The sequence below is a fragment of the Opisthocomus hoazin genome, chromosome 7 (assembly GCF_030867145.1).
Source record: "Opisthocomus hoazin isolate bOpiHoa1 chromosome 7, bOpiHoa1.hap1, whole genome shotgun sequence".
NCBI lineage: Eukaryota > Metazoa > Chordata > Aves > Opisthocomiformes > Opisthocomidae > Opisthocomus > Opisthocomus hoazin.
The window spans coordinates 11,492,837-11,512,686 of record NC_134420.1 but is presented as its reverse complement, the minus strand read 5'-3'; the positions used below and the strand labels follow the sequence as shown (position 1 = coordinate 11,512,686).

The 19,850-nt window shown below is 44.1% G+C and overlaps 1 protein-coding gene across 7 annotated transcripts in view; it reads left to right on the top strand.

The window, feature by feature from the left end:
- TEAD1 (TEA domain transcription factor 1) overlaps positions 1–19,850 on the top strand; it is a 164,573-nt gene that overhangs the window by 128,072 nt on the left and 16,651 nt on the right. For all 7 annotated transcript variants that reach the window (XM_075425353.1, XM_075425352.1, XM_075425350.1 and 4 more), the window contains 5 exons: positions 517–651; positions 846–892; positions 1,810–1,871; positions 3,891–4,015; positions 16,424–16,597. In XM_075425353.1, the coding sequence (XP_075281468.1) occupies positions 550–651; positions 846–892; positions 1,810–1,871; positions 3,891–4,015; positions 16,424–16,597 (510 nt within the window). In that variant the 5' untranslated portion in view covers positions 517–549. The remainder of the gene's footprint in view (positions 1–516; positions 652–845; positions 893–1,809; positions 1,872–3,890; positions 4,016–16,423; positions 16,598–19,850) is intronic.

Below are 19,850 nucleotides of genomic sequence, written 5' to 3'. Positions count from 1 at the left end.
CATAAAACAGAGTCCAAAATGTTTCTAAACCTGTAAGCATGAAGAAAAATGTGTCATTGTTTGTGAGTCAATTGCAGTTCTGTGTTCTCATTTTAGAGTGTGATACGAAAGGCAAACTTCTCTTAGATCTAAATGATGGAGCTTAAATCTCTGTGCTCCCTGTCCTGCAGGCAGAGCCTTAGCAGCAGACGGTGTTTAGTCCAGCCTGATTTAAAATCAGCAGAATTTGCCCAGATAAACAAGCAGGCAGTAGTTTGCTCTCCCAGAGCTTCCTGCGTATTGGCAGAGCAGACGGTGAGAATTCAGGTCTACTACGCATGTCTGAGAGGAGATTTTGCCTTGAAGTAGTTTGAGTGTTAGCCTCTGTGCTGTATTTTTATTTTCCTGCATGGTTTGCTATTTTTGCATTTTCTGTGCGGCTTTTTAAGTTTTTAGTAATGTGCCTGTAGCTACTGTTCTTTAACGTAACTTGTTGTGCCAGATGTTTTAAGACTCTGTGTAATTGTCATATTAAAGGATCAGACAGCAAAGGACAAAGCACTCCAGCACATGGCAGCAATGTCATCAGCTCAGATAGTCTCAGCTACTGCCATTCACAACAAGCTGGGCCTGCCAGGAATTCCCCGTCCTACATTTCCTGGGGCACCTGGGGTAAGTTGTTAGCCAAGTCCCCCCCCCCAAATCCCTGTATTCTCTAACAATGTTCAGTAGAAAACTAAGGCTGAATGAATGGATTAATGCTTTCACTTGTGTTTGCAAAAGGAATCATGCTTGTTCAGAAATATCCCAAATCTTTGAACAAGGAAAACAATTGTGGGTCTGTTTGTTTGTTTTTCCTCTTTCAGTTTTGGCCGGGCATGATTCAAACGGGGCAGCCTGGATCCTCGCAAGAGTAAGTCTGAAAATTCAAATATGTGCTTCTCTATGCAGTGTGGGGCTGGTTGTGCACTTTGCTGCCAGAGGATATCAATGAGGCGAGAACTTCCAAATTTTTCTGAAAAGGAGGAAAGGAGAGTTGTAGGGAAAGGAAGAGCCTTTACAGTGATGTGAACTCACATTCAGAAAGTTATAAGGGATCCCAGACCTCAAAACTGAGGCTGAATACCTAATGGGCACACTTCTTTTTCCTCACATTGCATGGTGAGATACAATGATAATGCCAGGGAAGCAGCTGGTAAGGTTTTGCCTGTGAAGAAGTTTCCAGCACAAAAACTTCCATCATGTTTTAAATATATGAGCAACACTGGAGGCAAGGGGGATGTATTTTCCTGCAGGGCAGGAGATGACCGCATGAGACCATTAGTGGTCAGTGGGGTTACTGCCCTTTGGCACCACAGTAGCAACAGCACCAAGCAAGGAAGGAAGCCTATGCCCCCCTGTCAGGTGTTACATTTTCAGCCCTGCAGTGGTCTCTGGAGGAATGTTTCATAGCCTTATTTTTCAGCTTCTCCCCACCTTATTCCCTTGAGGTCTGTGGGAGTCTTTGTGCCCTTGTGGCTCAGTGTCCTCTGGATTTATTTGGAGTCAAAGCAATCAACATCCACATCAGCTGTGGCACTTGTGATGGGTGGGTCAGGTTTCCTGCTGTGTGATTGAGTGCAGACGAGCTCCTCGCTCTGAGATGTTGGGTGTAATTCTCATCCCTCTCTCTGTTACCTGTTTACTGTCTGTCTGTTAAATATGCTGTGCAAGGAGGTGATATGTTTGTGGGTAAAAGTCATTAACCGTGTATTTTCTTATACTGTATGACTCTAATGGAATTTACTGTGGATGGCATGATGTATGATTTTTATGTACTCTTTATTCCAGCGTAAAGCCATTCGTTCAGCAGGCCTATCCTATACAGCCATCAGTCACAGCTCCCATTTCAGGTAATTATTTCCTTTATATTCTCCTTTAAAAAGACTTGAATTGTGTACTGAATGTGATGTATTAATCCCTGAGACGGACAGAGCCACTACTCCATATCTAACATTCCCTGTAGCCAAACCAAACACCAGTCCCAATGTCGTGTTATCTGATTATACACAAAGGAAAATCATTGGGTTTGGTTTTTATTTTGTTGTTTTTATTTTTTAGATATGAGGTAGGAAGCACTAGTATATATGCAAGGCGTTGTCATACGTGATCTCCAGTCAGCATTCCATATTGTAGGAAAATGCTTTGTAAAAAATAAGTAATGGGGTGCATGTTTCTTTTTTAATAGCTAAATCTTGCTTCCATCTGTAACGAGAATAAGTCTTAATTTATTTTAAATTGAGGCTAAAATCTCTTCCAGAACCATATATGTTTATCCTCAAGTATAAAACGTCTCTGTATCTGGTTGTTGATAACTCTTCTACCTCCTGAAGGTCCTGCTCTGTCTGGTACCACTTTGATAAGCACCTAATGTTTATTCTGACTTCCGTTGCCCAAATTGATCAAGCCCTTCCCATGACTACTTTCCTACTCCTTTTCCCAAGTTGGTTTCATGGCTAATTTCAGGAAAAATCATTATTTCTTTGCAGATGATAACTAATCTTACATCTCGCTTCCCAAATGACACCATTCTTCTGACTCTGTTTGAACTGCAAACAGTCAGTTTTCTGACTCTTACCCATTTTTTTTTATGATTTTCTAACTTGCTGTTATTTAGTGCTTAAAACTAAGACTGTCTTTCTGCATCCCTGATTATTTCCTTTTTCTTGATGTTCCTAGTTTATAAGATTGTTTCCTAAGGCAGACCTTTTGAATCATCTTCTTTTTTATTCTTCCATGTTTTCTCTCAGAATAGGATTATTAGTATTTCTAAATCAGTCAAAACTCATGCATGAGTTTTTGCTTCATTAGAATTCCTGTTCATGTCTAACCAGTCATGTTTGTAATTCCATATTTGATGCAAGTCTCACACCTTCATTGCCTAAATTTGAGGATTGGAGTCGGGTACCATACTCCTGTTATGGGATATGGAGACACACTACGTGTGACCTCTCCCTGGTTCTCAACCTAGTTCAGGATTATCTTTGTTTTTTAACCTTTGGTGCCTCTCCTCTGCCTTCCTTCTGCCTGTGTCTCTCCCAAGATCAGTTTTGCCTTCAAGCTTCTGCCTTTCCTTTCTTCCTTTACTGTTTTGTTTCCTTCTCATCTAATTTTCCACAATGAGGAGAAAGAGATAGCATTTATTCCTTCTCTTGAGGTGAATTAGAGATGGTGGTTAACATCCCTTCTCCCTCTAGATCATGTCATTCTCTTTATTATCAATTTAAAACCTTCTTTTTCTTTTTAGGGTATGATTCAGCTCTCTACAGTAATTATTTATTATTATCTGTAATATAATGCTACCTAAAAGCTCCAAAAGAAGTCAAAGACCTGATGTGCAAATACATAGTAAGAGACAGTCCCTGCCTTGGAAGCCTTGTACTCTTAAGTAGTAGAGGGGAATTGAGAGTGGCAGAAGAAATAGGCAAAAAGAGAGGTGATTTACTTGTAACATGTGTCACGTTAGGAGCCAGAAATGGAGGCCAGTTCTCTTGACTCCCAAGGCAGTAATATCTCCTGTGAGTCTCGCTGCCAGTTTCTGAGGAAGGGTCAGCTGTAAGTCTACGTGAAGTCTCTATAAATCCCTATAATTTAGTATGTAGTTTAAACAAAAATTCTACAGTGAGTTACAGCCCCAAGGAAACAAAGAAGTGGATCTTTTATTTGCACCATCATTAGCTTGCTGGTTTGGGACCTCTTTTTCTACATATCGTTCTGTATTTTTCCAATTTTAACTCATTCTGAATTCATTATTTGCTAAAAGTAATGTAAATATCCAAGGGCTACACGCATAATTCCTGATTATATTTAATTCAGAAAATATAAACTGAGGAATTGTCAACTTCTTCGTGAAAATGGTTCCTTTATTTTAGGATTTGAGCCTACGTCAGCTCCAGCTCCCTCAGTCCCTGCGTGGCAGGGCCGATCGATTGGTACGACCAAGCTCAGGCTGGTGGAGTTTTCGGCTTTCCTTGAACAGCAGAGGGATCCCGAATCAGTAAGTGTTGCCCTTGTGCCCGCTAATCTTCAACTTTTCTTCGTTGCTCCCCACCCTCTGAGGGTGCTTTCCAGGGTTAAGCCTGGTGGAATACACCTGGTGTTTCTGCATTCGCTGCTGCTCACTGTACTACTGTATTTTCCTTTCTTGCCCTCTTTTTCCCTGTTTGCAGAAGCGAGAGGCCTCTCTGAAAGCAGGTGTGGTTCGCTAGGGCACCTGTCTCATTGTTGACCTAGTTTAGCAGTTGTACCCAATTGCATTGTGGTTTTGGCAATAATTTGGTACTTCAACTTTAAGTTAAAGCCTAATAGAAACAAAATTGAGGACTTGCACAGAAACTGTGCATATTGTTTTAAATATGACATTTGGGATAGCCTCTGAGTATCAGGATTGTTTCATTTGCTTCCAGCCTCCTAAGCATGTGCCACTTAACTATATCATTTTTTTTGTTTTTCTTTTAATTGAGGTTACCTGTCTAAATGTCCAATCACTCAGTCTTTCTTGATCTTTAATTATGTCTTAGGATCCAATCCAAGGTTTGGATATTTTTTGGATTTTTTTTTCTTTTTTTTTTGATTTTTAATCTGTGTACTATACCTGCAAGGGTAGTTTATAAAATTGTCTGTAGTGTTTAATTTACTCCAGTTAGCCTTGAACCTTGATATTAATCATCATATATTTACCATGAATGTTTATTAGTAGCCTAGCGCTGTTTCTAATGCACTGCAAATAAATCAAAAGAGCTTCTTTCAGCATGAAACTGAGAATTTTTAGTAAGATAGTTTCTGAAAAGCAAATACTGTCATGAATGGGTAATATAGATTGGCCATTCTTGTTCCAGTTCCTGGTAAAATACAGTAGCTTGGAGCAGAGAGAAGCTATCACTTGTTCTTTATCATTCAGCACTGGAAACCATAGCATTTATGGGCTCTGGGCAAGGGTGTTATCAAGGGAGTGTTTACCTTGCGTCATGGAGATTGGAGACATAGCCCAGAAACCTTACAACAGAGGAATGCTCCTGGAGGATAAAGATCCCAGTGAAAATACACCGTATCTCAGCTATTCAAGTACTAAATATGTGACAGTGTGTTGGTTTGCTATATGTCACGTTTTGCCAGGTTGAATTAACTTTGAGGGAGGAAATGTTTGGTAGCAGGTACAGTTACCTCAGCACGTACCTGACTGTTAGATACTGAATGGTTTCCTTGGGATCCCCCTGCCTTCCCCTGGCCCTGATTTCCATGCTGTCCTGCCAGTCCTGGCTCTGGTGAGCTAAAGCTTCATCTTAGCGCCCTCCGGACTCATCCGCAGCTGGAACACCGTCTCCATCCCCAGCCCCAAGTACATCCAGACGGTGGTTTTTGTTTCTGATGCAGAAACACAACATTCAGGTTTTCTCATCAGGCAGCCTTATCGATACACTGCTTTCGGAGTCCTTGGCTTGCTGACCCCATGTAACGTGTCCCGCTGACTTATGGGCTCTGCCACATCCAGATTGCCGCACACCAGGATGTTACGTGTGTGCCTCAAGGTTATCGGGAGAACAGGATGTGGCCACGTAATGCTCGGCATTACTGTGCTGTATGTGAATGAAATGGCATTTCAGTGTATTTTGGTTTACTGTTTGGCCAGTATACCACCCAATAATCCTGTTTCCATAGGTTTTTCTAACGCAAACTATTTGCACAACCCGTGAGTTTGTCTGGTGTTGAGCCTCTGTGTTTCTGCATGGCTTTATGTAAAAGAGAGTGAATGAGAGTTCAGCAGCTAAGTAACTTTTATGTCTTTCCCTCTAAGAAAAATCTCCCTCAAACCAAGCACACTCTTAACAGCAAGTGTGGCCCCGGTGTGTGGGCCAGAGTCTTGGGGACATGCTGGGACCCTCGTTTTTCAGGCGGGTGCAGGCTCCGGGGAATGCAACATGACCACTCATGTTGCAGAGAAAGAGTGGGGGCCTGAACAGAAAAACAATAACCCAGGACAGCCCTGTAAATAGTGTAAGGTCTTTTTTGGAGTAAAGTAATATTATTTGGAATTCCTGAGGGTGCAGCGAGGCCCACCGGCGCTTGTCCCAGCTTGTAAGCATACTGCTGAGAAACCTACCTTTCAAATGCAGAGCATTTATGCAGGTTTACTAGAGAAGAAAGAGCATCAAACTACCCAGACTCGTTTTTAAAAAAACAGTTACTCGCATGCTGTATCATTGCAGAAATGAGACACGAAGAAAAATCAGTTCCCAGTGATGCATTAAACCCAATTTAGATCATTCTTTACACCCACGCTGCCAGTGCAGTGCGGCAGCTCTGGGTGAGGGCTGTGTGGGGGACAGCCTGGACCGGCCAAGCGGGCGCTGTGGGAAGCCGAGGGATGAGCCCCTGTGGGCAGCATGTCACCGCTGCTGCCAGTGAAAGGGGGGTGAAGAGAAGGGGAAATGTTTAGATAGACTGGAGTAAATTTGACTATTTGGATCTTAAACAAGGGCAGGGAAAAAAAAACCCAGGCAGCATGAGCAGTTCCCGGGACAATCACGGAAGGGCACTTGCTGGCGAGGCACTGGGCAGAGGCGGCAGAGACTGCAGGGACGGCTCAGAGGGGCCCTGCTCCTGCCAGCCTGCCCCGTCCCCAGGGCGCCACGCATTCTGCTTGGAGGTGAGAGCCAACCCCCAGCCTCATGTAGTGCAGTTGAAGAAAATATGAATTCTGCTTGTGGTTTCGTACATCTTTCTTTGTGTCGGTGCAACATTTTATTGCAGATACAGTTTGCACAGCATAGAAAGGATGCAATTTTATTACTTTTTAAATAACAAGATCAGTAAGCCAGGCAAGGTGTGTGTTTTGCACAAAGTGCATATGAAGTCCTGTAGGCGTGTGCTGTGGGTGCAGCATCTCCTGTACACCTTTATGCCTTTGGTAACCTCAGAAGCAAATATATGTATATGCTGCTACGTGAGAGCTGTATAAGAGTTCTCACGTATCCTCTGAAAGAAGATATGTTCATTACACTTCTAACAGAAAATGACAAAAAGTATTATTTTGATCAAATGGGTTTCCAATTTTTTATTAAAAATAAAATGACCCTTCTCTCCCTCCCAACCCAAAACCAGGCCAGAAAGCCTCATAGTAGTGGGGGCAAATAGACCAGTTCTACCCTAAAATGTAACCTCGAAGTTTATTGAAAAAGGCTTATTTGATGTGGGGCTATGGCCAGGACTCGATGATCCTGGGAGGCCCCTTGCAGTCTATAGTCCTGTACAGCAATTAGAAATTCAGGTCAGTCTGCCCATGGTGACTCCCACCAACTTCAGTGGGGCTGTGCGTGCACACAGAGGTCCACCCACAGGGAATTCATTGTAGCAGTGGGGCCTTAAACATTTCTGGGGTTCTTCCAATGGCAAATGATGTGCAAAAGTACAAAAGCCCCTCAATGTCAGGCAGTTATGGTCATTTAGAGTGGGCATTCTGGTGGGTCAGAAATATGCTCCATAGAGTCCTGTCACTTGTGGAGGGCTGTTGACTTTTTTCCCTTGCCTAGCCATAAAATTGTTACATTTACAAAAGAAAGAATTACAGAAAGGAAACAATAAGCAACCCTCACTGTAACTCTGCATGGCAGAAGGTAGTCTGGGAGACGTAAGATGGCACGGTTGCAAAATCTTGGAATACTGACTCTGCAGTTAAAGATGGGGTAAAATTACTCCTCCTTTTACATGAAAATCAATTCATTTTACAAATGTCAAGCTGTATTTTCCGTTTGTGGCATGTTGTGCTCAAGTACAATTCCTAAATGGAGCATAGAAGCTGCCCTTGTAGGTCCAAGCATCAGCATTTTAGTTACCTTTAATTATTGCCTACCCTATATAGCTATATTCTCAACAGATTAACAAATTAATGTACCTATCTGTTGCTTTCAGGACAGGTTTTCCTTAATGGGGGCATTCCATTTTTACTGTAGTGGTTCTGTGAAAGTTCAGGACAAATGCTTAAACTGACTAATCCCATGATCCCTAACAAATACAAACTGAGTGTGCAAGCAGAATAGAAGGGATCTAAGCATTTGACAGTTACACAAGTAGCTATAAAATTCAAAGACTATAACACTGAAATTATAGTAACATGAATTTTTTTTTTTCCCCCAAGATTTCTTTCCAATCAGGGAAAAAAAATCATGCCACCACCCAACAAAAAAAGCCCTTTCTTCTCTTCTTCTTTGAGGTTTCTCACATGCTGCCACATTCATTTCAACAGTGAGCACTTCAGACAGCTTTATATCTAAAATATCTATATAGGTCTATAAAGAGTATGGCTGATGGGCATTTTCAGTATTAATCCACCTATCCGAACTGTCAGATTGTGTTAGGTCCAAATTTCAAAATGTATTTTAAAAAGTGGTGAAAAAATAAAATATTCTTTATGTTTTAATTCAGGTTTTATTGTTGTTGTAAAAGGGCTTTGTGAGCCCAGGGAGAATTGTGCCTGAGAACCAGAAAGTGAAAGCAATTGCTCAAGGGCCATAAAACCAGCCTGCCATCATTAGCCAAATGCAGTAAAATTCACCAAAGTTAATCAAACCACCTAAGTGATGAAAAATAAATGAGATCTTTTCAAAAGAAGCCCTCCATTTTTGAACAATGTCCATTGTTACAAGCATTGCTTATCCTTTCTGTATTCCCTGTAAACAGTATAAAAAGCAGTTCAGCATTTCAGTCATAAGGAAGTCCTTGGTTTAGCATCTTTGTGATGTGAAAGGACAAGGAAGCCAACCCACATTTGGATGAACATCTTGGAGTGGCAGACTCAGGATTTGAGGTCATTTTAATCTAAATTCAGACAAAATTTAACGAAGTGCAAGGGTCATTTGTTTTGCAGTGCAGGACAACTATGTGCTGGCCCAGGGAAGTGAACATCCTACTCTGTAAAATGTTCATATTCAGGTGTCCATAGTTAGAAGTGCCAAGAAACCACTTTAAGGGGGTCCAGTATTGACACAGGCTCCAATCTTGAAGCTGTGGCGTCGCAGCAGACCTCCTGGCTGGTGACGTTCACTGGGGACCACATGGAGATGTGGTGGGCAGCCTGGGCCACCTCCCCCAGCCCAGCTGTAGGGTTCAGGACATGGGCTCTTCAAGGGAGTGTTCCGGGGTGAGAATGTGGTGGAGTGGATAGGGGGACCGAGCACAATTTGTTCCTTGAAGTCAACCCACATTGAGCGCTGAGGATGGGTGGAAAGACTGCCAGGGCCTGACCATGCTCGCTCACCGCTGCCTTCACACACACACTCTCTTCTCAAAACCCACCGCTGCTGTCGGAAATTTCACAGCAAAATTAAAAGTGCTGCTTTTGCGTAACTGAAGAGGAGTGCCAGCGCCAGCAGCAATGGTCGCTCCCTCTGCAGGGCCCTGCTGCTGGTGCCGGTGCCCCAGCCCGACCCGTGTCCCAGCCCATGCTCCGACAAAGCCTGGGCACCGAAAATAGCCGGGGTAAGGGTAGCTGCTTGACCTTACACAGGGCACCGGGTCTGGCCAGGGAGATGTGGCACTGGGGAGGAGGGAAGGAGCGAGTGAGTGAGGTTGTGGGGTAGCTGGAGCAGAGCCCAGGCACACAGCCCCTGCGACGCGCCCAGGAGAGCCGTAAAATCAGGGGGGTCATCACAGTGAGGGGGCTCCCCCTGCCTCCCAGCGCCTTGCCCAGCGCTGTGCTGTTCCCGCAGGGAGGAGGAAGAGGAGGAGTGGGGGGACGTGTGGCATCAGCAGCGCGGTGGCTACAGCTGTGGGTCCTCTGACGCTGCCTGCCCTGCCCATATGCTGAACCCCAACATCTGTCCTCACGCTTGCCCCAAGGGGCTTTGTTCCTGGCTGCGCCTCTGCCCCGCGTCCTCCTGTCTCGTTCCACCGCAGCTTCCCCCACCCCAAAAGCGCTTAGCTGAGCTGCGAAGCCAGGCTCTCAAAAGTTGGGAAATATCCTCATGCGTCTGCTCGACGATGCAGCAGTTAATTACATGCTCACATGTTTATTTGTCCCTGCCTCATTCACTGTAGATGTAGATGGCCCTCCTTTGATAAGCAACTATTCAGTAGTTTGTTTTCTTCTGTTGTTGAAATGCGTGGCCCCGTGCCCTGCTCGCTGTGCACTGTCTAACCTCTCCTCCAAACAGAATTAATAATTCTCCCCATTTGCATTTCACAGATGTATTAGTGCAGTCATTTTTTAGATGAAGGAGCATTATTACTCACATTTGACAAACCAAGAAGTTCAGGTGCAAAAGAATGAATGGGCCGCTGATTTTGAGGGTCCACTTTGATTTGTCATGAGCCTGATTTTGCAGAATACTTAACATTATTGAGAGCTTCCTATATTCAGGCATAATTTCCCCATCTGAGCACTCGACACTTCTGAAATTGGGACCGCAGGGTCTCAAATCTGTCAGGCCAGAAATGAAAGATGCATCTTCAGCGTTGCAGGAAAACCGATGAAAATGTTGTGTGAGCACCTTGCCTAACCAGCAAGTCCCAGTTTCACACTGGGACTCTCGTGGTAGGAGCTGGGAAGTGCTGGGCAACATTAATGGGTCAGAGCTGAGGAATGCCCTCACTAATCACTTACCTCCCCACTTCTGTAGTCATAAAGGAGCCAAAGATGTCCTTTTACTTCACATTTCTGATTCAGTCCCTGAGCAGATCCAGGCAGGAGTCTGAATGGGTGGAGGTCCTTGAAAGACTAGATTGACCATGCAGTTGTATCGTAGCATACAAGCCCAGAACGTTCAATTAACATTTCACATGAAAATGTTAAAAACCTAAATAAAAGGAGTTGGTACAGACTCCAGTTATAGCATTAAAACGTTATAAATATAACTCCCAATCTGCTTCAGTGGAGGACAACAGCAACAGGAATGAAATATTCAGTTACTAGTGTTTTGATAGAAATAAGAAAACTTCTTGGCAGACAAAGTGAATTTCTTACATCAGCAGGAAATTAAAGAGCGTCAGATTTACAAGATACAGCGAGACAGCAGAGCTGAGGCTGGGTAGGGTGCAGGTTAGAGCTGCGTGTAGACTGCTGATATACTAGTGATTGGTTTTTAATCAGTCGACCCACCCGGCTCCTTTCTCCTCCAAAAGCGCGGTTGCTACACAGGCAGCGGTGCGTTTTCAAAAGATGGGTTGACCGGTCTGTGGAGGTGCAGAGGGAATCGCTGCACGGTGCCAGGCGCTTGAGCAGTGCTGTTTTCTCTCTCTCATGTCAGCCAAAGCTCAGGCTGTCCCCCCTGCCTTCCACTCACCTGTCCCTCTGAGCTGTGATGATGGTCCTTGCCACCTGCGGTACAGAATGTATAGGGTGCAAAGAGAGCCGAGAGGCTGTCTCTCCATGTCAGGAAGAGAGAAGACCTGCAGCAGAGCCTTTTTAATGTACTTCTCCTTTGGCTGGTGGAGTTTGGGCACACAAGACTGTGAGCTGTTTAAGCTGCCAGCCGCTCCCCATGGTGTTTTCTTGTAGGGTTTTGTTGCTGCAAGTAATGATATAGATGGCCTCACCCTCATCGTTGTTGTGCTTGAGATTTGCAGGAACCTACAGATCTCACGAAGCTGCCCAGCTCTACCAAGGTGCTGCTGTTAGGCTGTGCAGGGCAGTCAAAGCTGTGAGTGCTGCCACCTCCCTGTCCTGCTCAGCCCTCCCGTGGGAGTGCGGGGTCCAGCAAGCCACCAGCTCTTTGTCCCGCTGCGGGACCAGGGCTGTTTGAGAGGACGCTGTGCGGGGATGACTCCCAGGCGTGCGAGGGTGATTCAGGGGGCTGAAATCACGGCTGGGCCCCTGGGTGCAGCGCCCTTGCAGTCAGGGTCAGCAAGGTCATCCTCAGAGAAGCAGCTGTCAAAGGCCCTCTCTCCAGCCACCTGCCCTCCACCTGGCTCCGCATCCATGTCACCCAGCCTCATCAGGGCCTGGGGAGCTACTCACCCTCCACATGCTGCTCAGTATGGTTATGTAGGGCCACGCAGCCCCGATGGACAGGAGCAGCCAGGGAGCGGGTACCCCAGCAGCTCTGCATGCCCAGCTCACTTTCGTCAGGAGTGTGAGAGGGTTGGCTTCACTGCTATCTGTATCTTGGCCACCACTGTTTCATAAAAAACTTAAAATAGAATCAGAAAATCATTAAGATTGGAAAAGACCTCAAAGATCATCAAGTCCAACCATCAACCCAACACCACCGTGCCTACTAAATCATGTCCTGAAGTACCATATCTACACGTTTTTTGAACACCTCCAGGGATGGTGACTCCACCACCTCCCAGAGCAGCCTATTCCAATGTCTGACTACCCTTTCAGTAAAGAAATTTTTCCTAATATCCAATCTAAACTTCCCCTGACGCAACTTGAGGCCATTGCCTCTCGTCCTATCGCAAGTTACCTGGGAGGAGAGACCAACACCTGCCTCACTACAACCACCTTTCAGGTCCTACAGAGGCTTGTCAAGGCTTGGTGTTTGCTCCACAGCTGTGGGGAAGCACAGGGGTGTGGCAGAGAGAGCTGTAGCAATTTGCAGATGTGCGTTTCATGGACCAGAAAGGCTGTTGCTGTAGAATATAAGCACAAAATTGGTGAGGAGCTGTTACAAATATATATGCTGGCTGATAAAACAAGTGTAGGTGATTTGTCTTTGTTCTGCACCAGCTTAAATGCTTGCATCCCCTGCCATTGGCAATTTGTCTTGGTTCTTTTAAATTCCTAAGTGGATTATAATTTTTCTCGTGGTATTATTTGACAACAGTCATATTTCATGGCTTTACTGCATTCTTTGGATAGTTAGAATTTTTTTAAGGGAAGGAGCTCAGTAAGAGGTAGCCATCTCCAGGGCATGTTGTGTAATGCAGACGCCAAAGACATAGCTGAAAATGTTCTTTGTATTTTTATGTAGTTTTTATCCTCAGTAAATACAGGACTTGACCCGTGATAGTTTACAGCATCTAAAGCACAATTATTACCCTGATGCTGGATGCAAATCCTTTAAATGCTGTAGCAGGAATAAATTCCTCAGCATCTAATGTACTTTAGTGACTCTGGAATACTCAGTCTGAAAGAACAGTGATTTCCCAGTATAATGAGGATGTTTTTAAGCTTTTCAGACACTAATGGGCTCAAAAATACAGGGTAAAACTTAGCTTCTTTGCTTTTATCTATGCATAAATTCCTGTCATGGGGTATGTTTGTATGAAAACTATAGGGATCATTTCAGTATCCATTTACCCTGCTCATAATATTACATTATCATTTGTTAGTTCGTAGTTCGCCATATCTAATTAAGTTAGTAATGATTGTACTTAGCATAGGAATTGCAGCAACATAAGGAGAAAATAATCACACATTGCAATATCAAAATAAACATTTCTGTCCCAAGAATGTTGTCAGGTGATGTCATACCATCTGGCCTACTGTACCCACTCGGAAATTTTGCTGCAGCAGCATCTGGTACTTTGGCGAGCTCTGAAGACAACAGTGGTAGCTTTACAGCTGCCTTTAACTTTGCTTTTATATTTAAATGATATTAAGAGTTCATGGTCCATATTCCTATAAATGTGTTTGCTTTTACTAAAGTTTGGATACTGAGCAATTTGTATATTTTCCTGGTTTGCAGAATAAGGTACAGGGTGAACTGTAACTTATAGCTCTCCCTTCCTCCTTCACTCCACAGCCACCTTTGGGCCTGGGAGATGGACACACACACACACAGACACCTCCCTTTTGGGGAGGACACTTTCCTGGGCGCTGGACGACCTGAGCCCTCAGTTCTATTCTTTTAAAAATGTGGTTATTTGTACAACCTGGAACAACTCCAGCAGAGAAGGCTGAGAGGAAAAAATCGCCAAATAAATAATAACCTGGTCATTCATGGTGGGGATGGTTTTTCAAGCCCTTACTCTGAACGAGGGAGAGCAGAGAGGTGCTTTGGGGCATCTCACATCCCCAGGGAGCTCACAACTCCTGGGCACTCCTGGGCAGGCTACGGGGGTGCTGAGGGAAGGGAAATGTTTCGGTTTAATTTTTCAGAGGAGGCCGAAGTGCTTACCTCTACTGGGGAATTCGCATCATTCTACTTGAAAAATGGAGAGGTTTGCCTGATCGCAGATAGGCTTCCATCAATAGCCACATTCGGTGCCCCAGCCCATGCCCTGTCCTCCTGCACTTCACCCCTGGTAGCTTAGGAAAGCAGCAGGAGCAGGTTTCTGGACTCGCTTTCGTGTATTCCTGGCCAAGGGTGCTGATACATTTTGCTGAGGTATAAGTTTTTCAGTAGGCAGCAAGAGACGTAAGAAATGTTCAGCATGACTTTTAGTTATTTACTCACAGTATTGCAAGCTAAATATGTGACAAGTGTCAAAAAAACAAAAGTTGGAGCCATGATGCTTTCTCAGATTATTTTGCATTCTTTGTTTTGTTTGTTGTGTCATGTTAAAATGTCGCCTTAGTCCACTTCTGCCACTACTGCATAAAGTAACATGCTAAATCTGGCTGTGGACACTGTTATGGTAGTCACTCATGTTTGCCAACCAGTACAAGGATCTCCTGTATCGTGTGTAAATGATCAGCGTGCAAGTTAGACCAGCGCTGGATGAGGGCTAGCTGACACACGTTCATGGGCACACTCACTCCTGCTAGCATGCATTCAGCTCCCCACCGCCCATTTATTTCTCTGCCATACCTGTTTTCCTCTTCATGGTAGAAAGCTTCTTTGGATCAGCTCTGCCCCTTTTGGGCTTCACATGCACTAAGTAAAGGCTTGGCAAGTTTTCCACATGTGCACAGAAGAAGCTGGGATGGCGTGATTTTGGAAGAGAGCTGCAAGGAAAATCCATGGAACCGATGCTCTCAGACTTGGACTTGCTTGTGCAAACACCTTAATAAAGTGTTACGTGTTCTTTTTTCCTTCCACAAAATTAAGAAAGAAATACAACTCTGTAAAAAGCATGGAACGTATCTCGTTTTTGGCCCCATACACAGATGACTGTTCTCTGATTCTAAATTCAGATTTCACTGTGCTAGACGATTTTTAAATAGATTTCAATTTAATTTCCTAAGTGCAGAAATCTAGCCAGCCCATTTCCTTTTCCCCAGAGTTTTGGACATCTGCTAGGGAAGACTCTGCTTACACCAAAGGAAGGCTCTGAGTGGATGTCCGATTATTTTAGATTTGTCATTTCAATTTGTTCATTCGGCAGGTATATTGTGAACAAAATAGCTTAAATGAAGCCTGCTTTGGGGTTTTAAATATTTTATTTGTGCTTAGCTTTTGGGAATTTCCCCTTATATACAGCATCTGTTCAATATGACAGGGTTTTCTAGTGCGCATTGACTGCATATCAGCTTTACTTTAATTGAGTTAGCAAAATGTTTTGTCATCTGCATGGTTAAAAAATGTTTACTCCTGCTGCTCTTGAGCTCCTTCAGCCTGCTCACACGACGCTGTGAGCTGCTGACTGACTAGCAGAGGGTCTTCAGGGTTCATCCTTGCTCTTTCATTTCAGGAGCTGGAAGGTGCTCTCATCTTGGAGAAATGGCAGCCCCTAAAAGACCATATTGGACCCCATAGGGGGCTGCTGTGGACTTCACTGGGCCAAGGGTTTCCCCCAGGCAGGAAAGGGTTTGCTGAGGTGATTCCTGTGATTATAATGAGATGTGATGGGATAAAGTTAAGAAACAGGAAATTGAAGCTGAATGTGTTTTGGCAACAGTGGTCATCTATAGAGCTAGCTCCTGAGGGAAGTGCTAGAAGTTTGGCTCTTTAATATTACATGGGTCAAAATACTGGAAGACATACAATAAGGACCACTTCTATAGTAACAGCAACACAGCGTAACTGGCCTTCTCATTATTGTCATTCTAGAGTTAAAAGAAAAACGCTTCCATCTCTTTTAGTTAAGGGGCATTAGCATATGCTATAGATAGAGGTTTGGGGATTTTAATAGACAAACAGGAGGTGTATATGTGTGGGCTCTGGGGCACTAGCAGAAATTCAGGCTCTGAGGACACGGGGCACTAAAAGGCACGGTTTAAAGAGGCAGAAATAGGCTTTCCTCGTGAGCGTATTAGTCTTATTATGCTCTGCGAAGGGCTCTTTATCACCATGCTGCCGCTGGGCCTTTCAGTGTAAATTACTCCTTGAAGATGACCATGTTTTGTGGTTTGTAGTAGGGAGACAGGTTTTTTGATGTTGACCCTTGTTGACAAGGGGCTACGACACAATCACCAAGTTGTTCATGGAAATCATACTGCAGAAAATCATAGTCCCAGGAGTAATGTGCGAGTCATTTAATCCATCAAAGAGCGCTACCCTCTGCAGGAGCACTTGCAGACCCATGCCTTAATAAACCTTTACTCTTTTTGTACAGCACTGATTTTCCTGTTTCTTTCTTGCAGTACAATAAACACCTCTTCGTACACATTGGACACGCTAACCATTCTTACAGTGACCCGTTGCTTGAATCGGTGGACATTCGTCAGATTTATGACAAATTTCCTGAAAAGAAGGGCGGTCTAAAGGAACTGTTTGGGAAGGGGCCCCAAAACGCTTTCTTCCTCGTAAAATTCTGGGTGAGTAAGACATGACGTGGAGAACCTGTCTTGTCAATAAGGCCTGTGTTTAGTATTTAGCACCCTCTGGGCTGCTTGTGGAAATTTCTTCTGTTGCCATTTAGAGGTGCAAAGCCGTACATCCTTCAGGTAGGACGCTGGCCCAGAGCCGCTCTTGCTGACGGCTCCGCAAGAAGCCTGTGTGGCAGACGAGGTGCGAAGGCGGACACAGCTGCTGGGCAGGTAGCAGAGCCCTCGTTGGTGGATGGGGACATGCCATCTAGTGGTCCCGGAAAAAACGGGCAAGCCGTGGAAACGGAGACCACTTTTTAGTGTTTCAGATGCTGAACTCTCGCCAAATGTGAATATTACAAGTAGAGCTCTGCAATCAGTCCACACGTAAGCAGACAAGACCATGCAGGGTTTGAACTGAATGTGCAGCAGGACAGCTGTGAGCCTGGGAGGGTGCTGGGTTTTTCTTAAACATTTTTTGGTTGCTGGAGCACATCTGCTTTCCCTCTGCCTTCTCTGTTCCAGAAGTTATATCTGTTCGTATCAGCTGTGAGCAAAAGTGAAAAAAAAAAAATTTGAACAGAAGGTTGAGATGTTGTGTATTGATCTAGTTGTGATGTCATTGATACATCAGATTTTTCTTACTCCATTTACAAAATCATGTTAGCGATGTTACAGGTTCATCCAAAAGGATCATCAAATCTCCAGGCTGGACCTTATGCTTACACTGAAGTTTTTTCTACTCATTAATTTGTTGGGGGTTTTTTTGTGGTGTACTGCTTTTCATAGCAACAGTTATCATCTGAACACTTTAAATTTGTCTTTTAAAACCTCAATGAAAGGAGTGCATTCAAGGTCTAATTACAGGGTGGATAGGTTGATGGTGAAACCAGAGAAGGTTGGTCTGGAATCACTGCTTATGATTAGATTTTTCTGGTGTTTATTGCTTTCAGTCAAAGTTTATCTATGTAACGTGAAATACTCTCCACCTTGTACGTACCCAAGACTTCATATCTTGCCAAAAGTTTCTGTGGCACCAGCTTTAGAACTGGAATCTGGGAATGAGGGAGATTCTCTTTTCTCAAATCTGGGTGTAGAAGGGATAAACCACTGAGCAGGAGCTGTGCTGTACTGCAGAAGAAATCCGTTGAGAAATCCATGAGGCTTAAACGCAGGCATGGGAACTTTAGACCAAGCATTTGAGGGCTGGCTGTGCAAAGAGGTCAGGAACAGGAGACAGCAGAGAACTGGGAGCTGAAACATGGCAGGCACCAGGAGCCTGCAAAAGGCAGTTGAGAATGTAGGGTCAAAAATGGGAGGCAGTGGGAAGAGGGAGCATTTGGGATAAGGAGCCGGCAGGAAAATGTAGGGATGAAGGCACAGAGCAGAGACGGGTATGTGAGAGGTGGGAACAGGACAAGCGTAAGGACAGAAGAAATGTGGCTGCAGAGGAATAGGGCTTGGAGGTTAAGAGTCTGTGACCACTAAATACATTTCCTTGCAAAACTTGGGCGTGAACAGAGGACCTTTGTCTCACCAATCCACTTTGCATAATAAATACTTGCAAAACCTGCTGGCAAAATGAATGTCACCTCATTTGCCTGTTTTCGGTTCCCACAGAGAATGACAAGCCTCAGACTTTATATTAGACATGGAAGCAGCAGAGATTTGTGATACGGTCGTTGACATATTGTATGTTCTGGTTTTTCTCCATGTGGAAACTGATTTTCAGGCATGCTGAATGCTCAAAGATGTATCTAAAGCCAGTAGAGATCTTCTTTGGATCATCAAGGTCTGTGTTGTACTCATGACTTTGAAAATTCAAGTGCTAGCCTTCTTTGCTTGATCTCCTACAAGCAGTGCACACATCTAACACTCTTGCCTCGGTGTAGGGTGATACCATCCCTGCACCTCAGCTGGTCATTGAGAAATCAAACTCGTGGCCATTTATAAACAATCAAGATAATGCCATGGAGAAAACCTTTATAAAATTAATCATTCTGTGTTCAGCACAGGTTTTGAGTAATGTGCAGGAAATAGGGACTGGGCCACACTGAATAATGAAGACAAAGAAATATTGTATGGATGCTCAGAGGGCGAGCGTGCAGTCGAGTAGCTGAAGACTGTATCATGATGCAGTTCAGCAGTCAGGATGTGCGGGCAACTTCAACATTTCCTAACCTCGCTGTGCCTTCCAACATAATGGTCTTTTAATACAATTCTCTGTTGTATTAACTTAGAGATTAAAAAAATATACTGTGCTAACATCCTTCTGAGTTATACACTAAAAATGCGGTGAGAATGCCTTCCTGAGCCATGGCATTAAAATAGGCCACTGGATTTTCTCTCTCATCGAGTGAGCGAGGCAGAGGGGAGGTGCCAGGGGCAGTGTTTGCATGTAGCGAGAGTCATGATGAATGCCGTTCTAGTAATAAACCTCACACCGGTGCCACTCAGCTAGAAATATGTATAGGAAAAACAGAAGATGGCTGTGTAATTGGTCATGAGAGTTAGTTCCTAAACTGTCAGCTCGCTGCCCTTAATTTATTTCACCCCAATAGGACATTTCTTCAGAAAAAAGGATGTTGTTCCCGTTTTTATGGGGGGTGTTGAGAATCTGTTCTAAACAGTCATTTATTACTAGTGTAAAGCTCACAAAGGTTGCTGACAATCTTTTTGACCCTATTAGTAACTTCAAGATTATTAATATGAAAACAGATTAATTTTTGTATTTTTGTCCTTTTCTTTTAAATGATGTATCCACATCTGAATCAGTATCCACTCTCTCCTTATCATCTGCTACCTCATCCTACTCTGAAAGTTCAGCTTCTCCCAGGTTATGTTCATGTTGCATGGCTATTGCTTACTCGCAGTACCCTCTCTCACGCTTTATTTAACTGTTCCCCTGTTCCCGTCCTTTCTCTTGTCTTCTCCCTTCGTTATCATTTAATCATTGATAGCTTGCTCAGCACTGTAAGCTACTGAGTGCACCCTAGCATCAGTGTCCAGTGACAGTCCATGTTTTGGTGGAATTGGATTGTAATGTGAGTACAAGAGGACTATGAATTTGTGTTGGACAAATAAGTACAGGTGAGAAAGCACTGCAAGGAGAATCAACAAAGGAAACCAGGGATATGAGTGAAAGGAGTTGAGGGAAACCAGAGAAGGAAAGCAGACAGATGTAATGACATGTGGCAGCTTGAAAGCAAAGGTGAGGATTTGATGCCAGAAGGGATGGTGGGCCTGTAAATGCATATAAAGA